We start from the raw sequence: 15,676 nt of genomic DNA, 5'->3' as shown, positions 1-15,676 counted from the left end.
TACGAATGTTTATCCACCACATGACCTTTTATTTAAACCTAAATAAGAAAGCCATTGTCAGTTCGTCGGTCAGTTGGCAGGCAGTTTTGGTCGCTTTATTAAAAGTTGTTGCTGTGTGCAGTGTGTAAAGGAAAATAAAAATAGTTTTACCCTCGTGCTGACTAGTGTCTTGCCCCTCCCAACTCATTTACACACACACACACACACACACACACACACACACACACACACACACACACACACAGATGATTCGACATTCAGTTGACCATAGAGATTCGACAATTCTGATTCAAATGTGTAAATCCGTAGTCGAGGACAGCCCTACAAACCATAGGGTTGTAACACCAATAAGTGATAAATAGTTTAGTGTTTGAAGCAGTTTAAAATGGCATGTGGTGTCTGGCTCTACATGTCATGTGATGAGAGTCGGCGTACCTCTGGGCCTCGTCCTCTCCGATCAGCTTCGGCCGCTGCTGTTGCTCCACACGCATGATCCTCAAAATCTGATCGGCTTCACAATCCGGCAGGTTTCCCTGGATCACAAATATGGAATATCCTGCAGAGAAGTTCAGCTCAACTCAATTTCCATTGTGAGCGAGCCGTGATAAGAGGTCACGTGAGAGTTTTACCTTCTTGCTGCAGCTGTGCTAAGAATAGGGCCAAGTAAGTGTCTGATATGAGCTCCGGTCCGGTCAACAGAGAGTTCAGATTAAACCACTAGAGAGAGAAACAGGCTGGTTAACACAGCATCATCTAAAAAAACACTAATTAATATTCTTCTGGTCTACGAGGAGGTTGGTTCTCACGCAAACTTCACAAAGCACTAGGGGTGTAACGATATTCAAACCGTACCGAAAAAAACGTGATACAACACCCACGGGTCAAATGCGAAACTCATGTCGAAATGAACGTGCCCGGCCCCTGCAGCACAAGCCACACCCCCTGTAGCCCCAGCCCCTCCCCCTGCAGCACAAGCCACACACCCTGTAGCCCTAGCCCCGCCCCTGCAGCACAAGCCACACCCCCTGTAGCCCCAGCCCAACCCCTGCAGCACAAGCCACACCCCCTGTAGCCCCAGCCCCACCCCTGGAGCACAAGCCACACCCCCTGTAGCCCCAGCCCCACCCCTGGAGCACAAGCCACACCCCCTGTAGCCCCAGCCCCGCCCCCTGGAGCACAAGCCACACCCCCTGTAGCCCCAGCCCCTGCAGCCCCACCCCCTGCAGCACAAGCCACATCCCATGTAGTCACAGCCACACCCCCTATATCACAAACCACACCCCCTTGTACCAAAGCCACACCCCCTGGCACAAGGGTTGTGTATTATAATTTAACTACGTTTTTTGAACGGGTAGCTATGCAGCTCAGTTCTTATGCAGCCTAGTGCTGTTTTTGTTATTTGAGCTGAAACTAATGGCACAGAAAATAAACATGTTTGATATATTAATGTTTGACTTTTGTTGGTTGTTTTTTTTACTACACTGAAATCGAAACTGTGAATTTCGTAATAAGTGGAATTGGAATCTGAATCGATAAAATTAAAATGACACCCAACCCTACTCGGTACAGCCTATCTTTCTTTTATAAATATAATAAATATAATAAAACTAAAGACTTTTTGGAGATATGAAGGATGCAATACTACTCTATAGGTACTCAAGATTGACATGAGATTGACCCCCCTTTAAGGGATGCAAGGTATCTGTGACAAAAACAAAATATTTTTTGGCGCGACACCAAATAAATTCCCTGAAGCTAAATACGAAAGAGCCATCAAACAAATCCATGTGCACTGGAAGACCTTTGTGCTTAATGCAAATAAAATTAATAATGCAAATTTCATGTAAACAAAAGTGTTTGCTCATGTCATGTAAACATTTCACTGCGGTTACGTCCTTACTCTGATTGGTAACAGTCACATGCAAACGTAGTCATTGTTTCAGACTAAAGCCAAACACATACCTGCTGTCCCAGCTTACGCACGGTAAACCAGTGCTCCTTATAGTTACATATAAAGGCCTTCTCGTGTCTGAAAGCAAACATGAAGAGGATGAACGGCATACAGCGGATTACAGGACGGATGCTGAAGCTGTCAGAAAGGCTTACATGGGGTCGATCCGTAACTGCTGGTACTCTCTGCTGTTGAATAAAACGATCTCCAAACCCCAAACCCGCAGCGCGTTACTGATCACCTGCAAAACACAGCACATCTCCACTCACTGCAGCAGAAAACTGAGCACATGTGACCATGTTGGGGCTAACGCATTACAAGTAACTTGAGTTACGCAATCAGATTACTTTTTCAAGTAACTAGTAAAGTAACGCGTTACAAGTAACTTGAGTTACGTAATCAGATTACTTTTTCAAGTAACTAGTAAAGTAACCTGAGTTACGTAATCAGATTACTTTTTCAAGTAACTAGTAAAGTAACGCGTTACAAGTAACTTGAGTTACGTAATCAGATTACTTTTTCAAGTAACTAGTAAAGTAACGCGTTACAAGTAACTTGAGTTACGTAATCAGATTACTTTTTTAAGTAACTAGTAAAGTAACCTGAGCTACGTAATCAGATTACTTTTTCAAGTAACTAGTAAAGTAACGCGTTACAAGTAACTTGAGTTACGTAATCAGATTACTTTTTCAAGTAACTAGTAAAGTAACGCATTATAAGTAACTTGAGTTACGTAATCAGATTACTTTTTCAAGCAACTAGTAAAGTAACGCATAACAAGTAACTAGAGTTACGTAATCAGATTACTTTTTCAAGTAACTAGTAAAGTAACGCATAACAAGTAACTTGAGTTACGTAATCAGATTACTTTTTCAAGTAACTAGTAAAGTAACGCATTACAAGTAACTTGAGTTACGCAATCAGATTACTTTTTCAAGTAACTAGAAAAGTAACGCATTACAAGTAACTTGAGTTACGTAATCAGATTACTTTTTCAAGTAACTAGTAAAGTAACGCATTACAAGTAACTTTAGTTACGTAATCAAGTAACTAGTAAAGTAACGCATAACAAGTAACTTGAGTTACGTAATCAGATTACTTTTTCAAGTAACTAGTAAAGTAACGCATAACAAGTAACTAGGGTTACGTAATCAGATTACTTTTTCAAGTAACTAGTAAAGTAACGCATTACAAGTAACTTGAGTTACGCAATCAGATTACTTTTTCAAGTAACTAGTAAAGTAACGCATAACAAGTAACTTGAGTTACGTAATCAGATTACTTTTTCAAGTAACTAGTAAAGTAACGCGTTACTTTTAAAATTTCCAATAACATATCTGATTTACTTTTTCACATTTAGTAAGTGCAAAGGTGTTGTGTGTGAACAGGTTATTGTAGTTCTAGAATAAATGTGAGTATTTATTCATCTCACTTGCACAATAAAGATTCAGTACTCCTCAAAATGAATTAAATCAGTCAAATGCAAAATCAGAATTCTATGCAAGCCTCCAATAATTAAATATTAAATAAAACAAGTATTTTTATGCATTCAATCTACCTTTTTTGACCAGACTTGCTGCTAACTTTCAATCATTCAGTTAAACCAAAAGCAAAAGTTACTTTAGATTTTTTGTTTTTATTGGTGAAGTAAGAGTATTAAACTTGTTACTCCAGCGTCCTATTCTTCTATTATCCAGAATGGCAGCCCAGAAAGGTTTGTTTGAGCGGCGCCCTCTACTGTACATGCGTGAATTAGCATTTTTACCTCAGCCTCAGGCTTATTATTTCAGTTTTGGTGTGAAGAAGTCTTTACATTTGCACAAAAATAAAAGTTTTTTTGTTATAAAAAACAAAGGTGAGAAAAAGTAACGCAAAATTAACGTAACATTACTTTTCTTAAAAAGTAACTAAGTAACTCATTAGTTACATTTTAAAGGAGTAACGCAATATTGTAATGCATTACTTTTCAAAGTAACTTTCCCCAACACTGCATGTGACGTCTGACTAGACATGTGCCGATTTTCGATAATGTGATTTATCACGATAATGAATATGCACGATATTGTTATCGTGGGCACTTTAAAATATCGTAAATAATAATTTATTAACAATTTATAATTTTTTTATAATGCACTCAAGCATACTTTGCCCATCAACCGTATAAATGCTCAACACCGCTGTATTCTGCGTTAAAGGGACACGCGCTCAGATATAAACAAGCCCAACGTGCGTTTGCACATGACTGAACCGGTTAAGGAGACGCGCTGCTGAAGTGCCGCTCAGTGACAGCAGAGGGCGCTGATGAACCGGTAAAGGAGACACGCTGCTGAAGTGCCGCTCAGTGACAGCAGAGGGCGCTCATGAACCGGTGAAGGAGACGCGCTGCTGAAGTGCCGCTCAGTGACAGCAGAGGGCGCTGATGAACCGGTAAAGGAGACGCGCTGCTGAAGTGCCGCTCAGTGACAGCAGAGGGCGCTGATGAACCGGTGAAGGAGACGCGCTGCTGAAGTGCCGCTCAGTGACAGCAGAGGGCGCTGATGAACCGGTGAAGGAGACGCGCTGCTGAAGTGCCTCTCAGTGACAGCAGAGGGAGCTGATGAACCGGTAAAGGAGACGCGCTGCTGAAGTGCCGCTCAGTGACAGCAGAGGGCGCTGATGAACCGGTGAAGGAGACGCGCTGCTGAAGTGCCGCTCAGTGACAGCAGAGGGCGCTGATGAACCGGTGAAGGAGACGCGCTGCTGAAGTGCCGCTCAGTGACAGCAGAGGGCGCTGATGAACCGGTGAAGGAGACGCGCTGCTGAAGTGCCGCTCAGTGACAGCAGAGGGCGCTGATGAACCGGTGAAGGAGACGCGCTGCTGAAGTGCCGCTCAGTGACAGCAGAGGGCGCTGATGAACCGGTGAAGGAGACGCGCTGCTGAAGTGCCGCTCAGTGACAGCAGAGGGCGCTGATGAACCGGTGAAGGAGACGCGCTGCTGAAGTGCCTCTCAGTGACAGCAGAGGGCGCTGATGAACCGGTAAAGGAGACGCGCTGCTGAAGTGCCGCTCAGTGACAGCAGAGGGCGCTGATGAACCGGTGAAGGAGACACGCTGCTGAAGTGCTGCTCAGTGACAGCAGAGGGCGCTGATGAACCGGTGAAGGAGACGCGCTGCTGAAGTGCCGCTCAGTGACAGCAGAGGGCGCTGATGAACCGGTGAAGGAGACGCGCTGCTGAAGTGCCGCTCAGTGACAGCAGAGGGCGCTGATGAACCGGTAAAGGAGACGCGCTGCTGAAGTGCCGCTCAGTGACAGCAGAGGGCGCTGATGAACCGGTGAAGGAGACGCGCTGCTGAAGTGCCGCTCAATGACAGCAGAGGGCGCTGATGAACCGGTGAAGGAGACGCGCTGCTGAAGTGCCGCTCAGTGACAGCAGAGGGCGCTGATGAACCGGTAAAGGAGACGCGCTCTTGAAGTGCCGCTCAGTGACAGCAGAGGGAGCTGATGAACCGGTGAAGGAGACGCGCTGCTGAAGTGCCGCTCAGTGACAGCAGAGGGCGCTGATGAACCGGTGAAGGAGACGCGCTGCTGAAGTGCCGCTCAGTGACAGCAGAGGGCGCTGATGAACCGGTAAAGGAGACGCGCTGCTGAAGTGCCGCTCAGTGACAGCAGAGGGCGCTGATGAACCGGTAAAGGAGACGCGCTGCTGAAGTGCCGCTCAGTGACAGCAGAGGGCGCTGATGAACCGGTGAAGGAGACGCGCTGCTGAAGTGCTGCTCAGTGACAGCAGAGGGCGCTGATGAACCGGTGAAGGAGACGCGCTGCTGAAGTGCCGCTCAGTGACAGCAGAGGGCGCTGATGAACCGGTGAAGGAGACGCGCTGCTGAAGTGCCGCTCAGTGACAGCAGAGGGCGCTGATGAACCGGTGAAGGAGACGCGCTGCTGAAGTGCCGCTCAGTGACAGCAGAGGGCGCTGATGAACCGGTGAAGGAGACGCGCTGCTGAAGTGCCGCTCAGTGACAGCAGAGGGCGCTGATGAACCGGTGAAGGAGACGCGCTGCTGAAGTGCCGCTCAGTGACAGCAGAGGGCGCTGATGAACCGGTGAAGGAGACGCGCTGCTGAAGTGCCGCTCAGTGACAGCAGAGGGCGCTGATGAACGGCAGAATGCCGCGATTACCCCGGAAACCCGCAAACAAACAAAAACGCGTGTAGTTTTTAAAACGTTTTTTGTAATCTCAATGTTGTTCATCACAGCACCAAATACTTAATACTTAAAGACTTAATAGGCTATTTATTTTCAAACACACATTTTTATGTTTTATCTGGACTACAACATGCCCTAATGATTAGAACTGCTCTAATTATTTGTTATTGTTCAGTCAAACTTTGAGACATACGACTTAATTATTACCAAACTGACAATGAAAAATACTTATAAAGAATTAATTATTCTAAGTAATGTTAATTTCTTAGTTACTGTTTAATAACATTACAATCAAAATCAAAATAACTTTTTTAATGGACCTAAGATAAAACTAACAATGATCAGTATTTCTTAACTAACATTACCAAAAACATTATACTTTCTGTACCAAATGTAGCTATTGCTCAATCTCAGTTAATGCATTAAATAATGAGACCTTATTGTAATTTGTTAGCCTACCTGTTGTTCTTTATAGCCTAATTCTTTTGCACTTTAATCTGTTTGAAAATTGTACTTTTACAGCTCTGAAAAATATCAAGAGACCACTTAACATTGATTTCTCATTGATTTCTCATTGATTTCTCAATGTTAAGTGGTCTCTTAATTTTTTTTCCAGAGCTGTATATATTTTTGGTGCACTATTGTATTAAACATTCAGTTATTTTTGCTATTACAAAAATAGTTCTTAAAGCTGTTATGCTATGGCAACACTTTTTTTTTCTCAACTTATTTCAATATCGTGATAATATCGTATACCGTGATAGAACTTCAGCAATTAATCGCAACATGAAAAATTGATATCGGCACATGCCTAGTCTGCAACAGTCAAACAGGGACAAATGAGACTGTGAAGTATCTCTGCGTGTAAAATAAGAGGGACTGAAGATGCACGATGAAAAGGAAAGCGAGATGAAAGATTATAGAGCTGCACTAGGGGTGTGACAAGACACTTATCTCACGAGACACGTTTCTACATAGGATTTTTAAGAAATCCACAATGATCAAATACATGACCAGAAATTAAAAATTATTTGCAAGTTCATTTGAAGTTTTATCTAATCATCTCGTAATTAATTTAATTTCTACTTTCTTAATATAAATTATCATATACAGTAAAAGACAACTGTACCATATTCTTTCCTGTATGATTGTCTCTTCAGACCTTCTGAAACACATTATTTAACTAAAGAATCTGAAAGCACTAAATGAGAGCCAATAATACTTTAATAAAGTTTTACAGTAGTAAAAACTAAATATATTTGTATTATATTATATGATTATTATCATTTTTTATTATAAATATGATGTTTATCTCTATATGATATTTACCATCTGAATAACTGCCATTTCAACAAATGTTAAAGTCAGTCAGCTGTTTATTTTCATATTAAATATGCATTTTACCTTAAATACCATACATTTACATATTCTTTCGTTATTGAAAAACTGTTGCTTTAATTACCTTCAACAAAACTGAAAATCATAAACAAGACCTTGGTCTCAAAATGCATTCAATAATTTTAGTGATTCTCATTTGCTACTTAAATCTACAACATATACACATACTGTATATATAATTATATAAACATTAACTATGAGAACAAATTAGCACAGAATTAACTTTTTGGAAACATAATTACAACAACAACTTATTGAAATTGCGTTTGAATGCGCATTCCCGTTTACTTTCACTTTCGTGATCGTGCGTATACTCCGTGATTTGGGAGCGGTGGTGCTGAGCGTGCAGTTTAATTTATAAGTCTGGCGCTTTTGCCGCGCAACGAATCCTCCGCCACGGTCTTGTACACTCATAACACACAATGAACGCGACGCGATTCAACACTCGTCTTCTCGTTGCGTGATCACTGCTGCGCGAGACTCGAACAGCTCATTCTAGATGAGCTGATGGATTTGAAGCGACTGTTATGATTATCTGATTTAAATTACACCTGAATTAAATTATTTTTATTTCTATAAAAAGCAAAACTAGAATGGAGGCTTAATATAAACTTCACCCTCACACTCCTTCATGACCAGGTCATGAGAATATGATGAGAAATCTTGTCACAGTTTAGTCTCGCGAGATCTCGTCACGCCTCTAAACTGCACGATTAATCGTTAAAAGATTCGAAGACCCATGGGATCTTATTCTAATCCCAAATGACATAGATTCTGAAAACAATGATTCATCCAGTAATGAAACGGGTCAAGTGTTTACGAGTGAGTCACTGAATCATTCACTCAAGAGATTTGTTCAAAAACACTGATTCATCCAGTAATGAAACAGGTGAAGTCTTTATGAGTGAGTCACTGAATCATTCACTCAAGAGATTCTTTCAAAAACACTGATTCATCCAGTAATGAAACAAGTGAAGTCTTTATGAGCGAGTCATTGAATCATTCACTCAAGAGATGTGTTCAAAAACACTGATTCATCCAGTAATGCAACAAGTGAAGTCTTTACGAGTGAGTCACTGAATCATTCACTCAAGAGATTTGTTCAAAAACACTGATTCATCCAGTAATGCAACAGGTGACGTCTTTACGAGTGAGTCACTGAATCATTCACTCAAGAGATTTGTTCAAAAACACTGATTCATCCAGTAATGCAACAGGTGACGTCTTTACGAGTGAGTCACTGAATCATTCACTCAAGAGATTTGTTCAAAAACACTGATTCATCCAGTAATGCAACAGGTGACGTCTTTACGAGTGAGTCACTGAATCATTCACTTAAGAGATGTGTTCAAAAACACTGATTCATCCAGTAATGAAACAGGTGAAGTCTTTACGAGTGAGTCACTGAATCATTCACTCAAGAGATGTGTTCAAAAACACTGATTCATCCAGTAATGAAACAGGTGAAGTCTTTACGAGTGAGTCACTGAATCATTCACTCAAGAGATGTGTTCAAAAACACTGATTCATCCAGTAATGCAACAGGTGAAGCCTTTATGAGTGAGTCATTGAATCATTCACTTTAGAGATTCATTCAAAAACACTGATTCATCCAGTAATGAAACAGGTGAAGCCTTTATGAGTGAGTCATTGAATCATTCACTCAAGAGATGTGTTCAAAAACACTGATTCATCCAGTAATGCAACAGGTGAAGCCTTTATGAGTGAGTCATTGAATCATTCACTCAAGAGATGTGTTCAAAAACACTGATTCATCCAGTAATGCAACAGGTGAAGCCTTTATGAGTGAGTCATTGAATCATTCACTCAAGAGATTCATTCAAAAACTCTAATTCACAGCCATCAGCTCATAAAATAATAATTTAATCATCTTTAGCAGTGGTTCCTACGGTGACCGGGAAGGGCAAAACATTACTAAGTGTGAAACACTTTCACGAAGCTCGAGACAAATTGACATTATTGGGCAAATGTAGTTTCTTGTATTTTAATTGGCTCAAGTGCTAAGCTCATTTTTGTAGGCAATAAACTGCCGTAACTTTAAAAGTCAATATCTCCGTTTGCATTGAGCTTTCAGCGCTGTAACTTTGCAGATCATGTTTATGCTCAAGCAGCGACATTACACACTAACTAAAGTTACACAAATCGCATGCAGCCGCCCCTTTAAGAGTGCAGAAACTACTAGAGTGCCTCAGGTGGGACTCACCTGAATGGAAAAGAAGCCGCTGTCATCCATGTTTTCCGACGGTTGCTAAAGATGGAGAACACAAAGGTGTTAGGACGGTAAGAGTGAGAGTGGAGCATGAGCGGAGGAGTGTGGGCGGCGCACCTGCAGGAAGGTTCGGTACTCCTCCGTCTGGACTCCGCCTTCAGCCATCCGCATGCGCTCCTCCTCATCCAGCTGATGTGCAATGGCCGAAAGCTCCACCGGGCTAAAGTACTCGCCCTGCAGGAGGTTATTCAAGCAGTGCTGTGCACACAGAGAGCCCTCTTGCTGAAACACACACACACACATACTGTCAGCAGCACTATTTAATCTATCACATGCCCCATCCTCATCCAAACTTAAACCATAGACTATGAAAAAATATATGGACGTAGTCTCCGTGACATCACCCATAGGACTCTGAAGATCAGTCCTAATTTAAATTAGGTTCGAGCTGGCCGTCGCCATGTTGTCAGTGCGTCACTTCCGTGCTGCGTTCCACTCCACTTTTAGACACGCACTTGCAAACTTCCCTAAGCACTTCCCCTCGGGAGAATCCCTGCCGCCATTTTGAAGTGCGTTCCACTTCGTGAAGTGGAAAAGGGAAGTTCATATGGACAGACCCTCGATTTTGACCGAGTGAGCGAGTCTACTTCATATGTACACTTCAGGCAGCTTCATATACCACAATGCAACGCGATTGTGATGTCACCACATATCGCGTTTAATATACCCCACCACAAACAACTGATTTTATTTTTATTTATTTTTTTTACTTTTAAAACAACCCTTCAGGAGCCCCTCTAGTGGCCAGACGATGAACTGCAGTTTAAGTCACTTCAGTATCAGCTTCTGGAGCCGCTCTAGTGGCCAGACGATGAACTGCAGTTTAAGTCACTTCAGTATCGGCTTCTGGAGCCGCTCTAGTGGCCAGACGATGAACTGCAGTTTAAGTCACTTCAGTATCGGCTTCTGGAGCCGCTCTAGTGGCCAGTGGAGGAACTGCAGTTTAAGTCACTTCAGTATCGGCTTCTGGAGCCGCTCTAGTGGCCAGACGATGAACTGCAGTTTAAGTCACTTCAGTATCGGCTTCTGGAGCCGCTCTAGTGGCCAGACGATGAACTGCAGTTTAAGTCACTTCAGTATCGGCTTCTGGAGCCGCTCTAGTGGCCAGACGATGAACTGCAGTTTAAGTCACTTCAGTATCGGCTTCTGGAGCCGCTCTAGTGGCCAGTGGAGGAACTGCAGTTTAAGTCACTTCAGTATCGGCTTCTGGAGCCGCTCTAGTGGCCAGCGGAGGAACTGCAGTTTAAGTCACTTCAGTATCGGCTTCTGGAGCCGCTCTAGTGGCCAGCGGAGGAACTGCAGTTTAAGTCACTTCAGTATCGGCTTCTGGAGCCGCTCTAGTGGCCAGACGATGAACTGCAGTTTAAGTCACTTCAGTATCGGCTTCTGGAGCCGCTCTAGTGGCCAGCGGAGGAACTGCAGTTTAAGTCACTTCAGTATCGGCTTCTGGAGCCGCTCTAGTGGCCAGACGATGAACTGCAGTTTAAGTCACTTCAGTATCGGCTTCTGGAGCCGCTCTAGTGGCCAGACGATGAACTGCAGTTTAAGTCACTTCAGTATCGGCTTCTGGAGCCGCTCTAGTGGCCAGTGGAGGAACTGCAGTTTAAGTCACTTCAGTATCGGCTTCTGGAGCCGCTCTAGTGGCCAGACGATGAACTGCAGTTTAAGTCACTTCAGTATCGGCTTCTGGAGCCGCTCTAGTGGCCAGACGATGAACTGCAGTTTAAGTCACTTCAGTATCGGCTTCAACAGAAACTGGGGGAGGAGCCGCTTGGTGTAAATGGCAGCAACATAAACAAACATTACTGTGTATGCCTGCTTTTGAACAAACATTACTGCGCATGCTTGCTTTTGAGGCCCAAACTTAACTTCCGGTAGACGTCAATAAAAACTAAATGTTTTCAAATATTAAGACCCAGTTAATACTGTAAAAATTATTATTATACATTTATAAAATATAGATTTTTTAAGCAAATTATTTTAATCAAATATATCATTTGATTATTTATTTATATCAAATTTCATGTTTTAATCTTTAATTTATTTATTCTTATTTTTAATTACGTATTTTGTTTTTAATTATACACTCCTTTTGCTATTTTTATTTATTTTAATTAAGCTTTATTAAGCTGGATTACAATTATTTTATTTATATAAATGTATCAATTTTATTGTTTTAAAAATGCATGCACTTAATTATCACCTAATATTGTTGTGTGTTTAGATGCCTTTTATTTATTTTATCAAATTATTCTTTACATAATCTCGTATTAATGTATTTTATCATTTTTATTTTAATCAATTAATTGAATTAATTTGTTTTATCTTATTTTTATTTATACACTACTTTTCATTTTTTCATTTACTTTAACCGAGATGTATTTAATTTCATCAAATATACAAATTTATATAATATTTTTAATCAATTTATTTATTTAGTTACTTCATTTAATCTTATTTTAATTTATACACTAAGTTATAATTTTAATGTAGTTTTATTTATTTAGTTAGTTTTATTAAATAATTTAAATTTAAATCAAAATGAATTTATTGCTAATTATTATAATGTACTAATTTATTATTTATTTAAATCCAATTTTATAAATGTTTTATATAGTTTATTAAATAGCAATTTATTTTAATCTAATACGTTAGTTTATTATTTAAATATACATTATGTTTATTTATTTTAATCAATTTATTTAATCTGTTTCATCTTATTTTTACGTATACAATAATTTTCCTTTTCATTTATTTTAATCAAGTTTTATTTTTTTATTTAGTTTTATCAAATAATTTACATTTAAATCAGCAAGTATTTATTTTAATCAAGTGTACTAATTTATTATTTATTTAAATCCAATTGTATAAATGTTTTATATAGTTTATTAAATAAGAATGTATTTTATTCTAATATGTTAGCTTATTATTTAAATAAACATTATGTTTATTTATTTTAATAGCATTTTTATTTCGTTGGTTAACTTGATATGTTTATTTATTTTAATAACATTTATTTTGTTTGTTAATTTTATGTATTTATTTAGTTATTTTAATAACATTTAATAATTTGAAGTACTTATTTTAATAACATCTATTTAATTTGTTCATTTGAAATATTTATTTATTTTAATAACATTTATTAATTTGACGTGCTTATTTTAATAACATCTATCTAATTTGTTAATTTGAAGTATTTATTTATTTTAATAACATTTATTAATTTGACGTGCTTATTTTAATAATTTATTTAGTTTGTTAATTTGATATATTTATTTGTTTTAATAACATTTATTAATTTGATGTATTTATTTACTTTTGCACTGTTTTTCTCTCAACTTTCCATTGTGTCCCTTGACCTTAGTTTTATAAACTCTGCTTACCGAGACTCATTTACATCTTGATCTTACAGTACAGCTGTGTTAAATAACTAAAAGCTCTGCACATCCCATAATAATGGCTTATGCTTTTACTGTAGTTAAATTAAACGCATATTAGTGACACAATATTCTCGTGATATTTCTTCAGCACTGCATAATAACGTAGCGTACCATGGCAAATGCGTGTGAATGCAGTTACTGTGGTGTTTATCGACACATAATCCGCGACATTAGCTCGACATGAGAGAGACGCGAGAGTAACGAACGCGACGCAAACACGTAAACAAACACACACAGGATTTCAAGCGCGTTTCGCCTCTGACAGGCGATAAAAGTCCACAAACGCGTCATTTAAACCCGCCTGATCGCGCTCGCGAGAGGATACGCTGATACACCGACACAACGCTTATGTATCGGGTGTGAAACATAAATATAATTCATCAATATAATTCGCTAAAAAGCAATTCTTACTTTTTCGTGGAAAATAGACTCCATGTTTGAAAGTGTGAATGACGGGACGGTCGGAAACAAGGACAGGGAAAAACATGTCAAAATAAAAGTCACCCGTTATTCAATATTTGATAAACGAGCTTTTTTAAATCACAAATTAAATCATTAAACACATATACTAAATTAATCATGTATAGTATACAATTAATATTAGTTATTAAGATTGATGCGGTTTGGAAATGGTAAAATGAGCTTGAAAACAAAAAATGATCAGAATATCAACTATATATTGCATTGTTATATTTATATATTAGCAGGAAAAATAAATAAAAAAGAAATCTATTTTTAGCAGTGGCAGCACATGTACTCTCATATAAGAACAAATCATTAATTGTTTGTGAAAATTTACTAAATCTGCATATATATATATATATATATATATATATTCTTACCTTGGTATCAAATTACAGTAAACCAGGGCTGTAACAAGTGGTCCCAAAATAAAAGTCCCACAAAATGAACATACAGTGATGAACATACACAATTCTTCTTTTATGGAATTTCATCGTTTGAATTGAAAATATGCTATAATTTACATGAATCGTGTAATTTATTTGTGTAATTTTATTTTAATAACCGAATGTGAAGAGACACCAAACGTTTTGTGCCGTGGTGTAAAGTACTTGAGTAAGTGTAATTAGTTCTGTCATTTTTACCAAAACATTTTACTCGGAACAGTATGAAACTTGTTAAAGGTTTTGAAATTGCTGTGTGAACGAACGAACGAATCCACACCATAGATCCACACACACACACACACACAAACACACACACACACACACACACGATAACCACGGTGTGAAAAATCGGATATTGTGACAGCACTATAGTGCTCACTTTTCTCTCTCTCTCTCTCTCTCTCTCTCTCTCTCTCTCTCTCTCTCTCTATATATATATATATTTATAAACCTTGAGGGGGGATGTTATCAGTCAAATACTTTGTTTATGTGTTTTGCTTTCTTTTTTAGTCGATGGATCACATTGGTTACAACAATTAAGATGTTTCTCTGGCTTCCCAAGAAATAACTAGGAGATAATAAAATACTGTCATGTTCAACAGTATTATAAATAAACTTTAACAACTTGCATCCAGTTTGAACCCAAATCCAAGACATTTCATATCTTAAAGAAACTGCATATCCTCAGTGGCGGAGGAAGAGTTTTGGGTTAATGTAATAGTGCTTACCATCTGTGGCCCAGTCTACATTAATCCATCACAGTGATCGGCAGAGTTAAATATCATTATTCTCAAGCAACATTTTTACCTTTTTATAAATGACCCCCCCCCCCCCCATATTATTAAATATAGGCTATGCTTCAGCTTTAGTTTTATATGTTTAAATTTGATCAATTAATTAAATTAGAATAAGACACTACCAATCAAATTAAATAATTTACACTGAAAATGACTGCCCTAAATAATGTTTTGAGATTGTTTTAAATATATATATATATATATTTTTAACACAAATAAGAAATGTTGGAAAGAATATTTAAACTAAACCTCCAGTAGATGGCAGCAGGTCCTAATGAGTGAATCGTTGAGTCGATTCGTTCAAACAGCTGATTCGTTCATGAAAAGGGCAGTCGTTTACGATTGGTCATTGAGTCTTTGATTCAAACGATTCATTCAAACACTGAATCATTCAGTAACACACACTGTTGCTGTGAAATGCCTTATGGTTCTGCTGTGTAAATATGATCTGATCTTAGAACACTTATAATAAATGGATCATAACTATCCAATAAATATAATATGGTAACCTAAAATCCACTAAAGCTGCAAAATATGAAACAAAAAAATACATTATCGAACTCAAATATAGCCTAGTACATTCATTTAACTGAAAAGAATAAATAAAAATGTGAATCGTAGCATCAACGATTGAAGTCAACGGCTGGAAAATTGTAGTGTCCTTGTTACACACTATGGTAATAACTATAAACCAGGTGTACTTACACGCA

The 15,676-nt window shown here is 38.9% G+C and overlaps 1 protein-coding gene across 2 annotated transcripts in view; it reads right to left on the bottom strand.

The window, feature by feature from the left end:
- atxn3 (ataxin 3) overlaps positions 1-13,755 on the bottom strand; it is a 29,537-nt gene extending 15,782 nt beyond the window's left edge. The window contains exons 1-7 of one of the 2 annotated variants that reach the window (XM_067456292.1): positions 13,673-13,755; positions 9,879-10,043; positions 9,756-9,800; positions 2,107-2,192; positions 1,963-2,029; positions 630-717; positions 436-556 (exon numbers count right to left, since the gene is read on the bottom strand). In XM_067456292.1, coding sequence (XP_067312393.1) covers positions 436-556; positions 630-717; positions 1,963-2,029; positions 2,107-2,192; positions 9,756-9,800; positions 9,879-10,043; positions 13,673-13,696 — 596 coding nt within the window. In that variant the 5' untranslated portion in view covers positions 13,697-13,755. The remainder of the gene's footprint in view (positions 1-435; positions 557-629; positions 718-1,962; positions 2,030-2,106; positions 2,193-9,755; positions 9,801-9,878; positions 10,044-13,672) is intronic. The other variant, XM_067456293.1, reaches the window with a different exon arrangement.
- Between the last annotated feature and the right edge of the window lie 1,921 nt (positions 13,756-15,676).

This window comes from Pseudorasbora parva, chromosome 10, assembly GCF_024679245.1.
Source record: "Pseudorasbora parva isolate DD20220531a chromosome 10, ASM2467924v1, whole genome shotgun sequence".
Lineage (NCBI taxonomy): Eukaryota > Metazoa > Chordata > Actinopteri > Cypriniformes > Gobionidae > Pseudorasbora > Pseudorasbora parva.
This window is presented reverse-complemented; position numbering and strand designations above follow the sequence as displayed.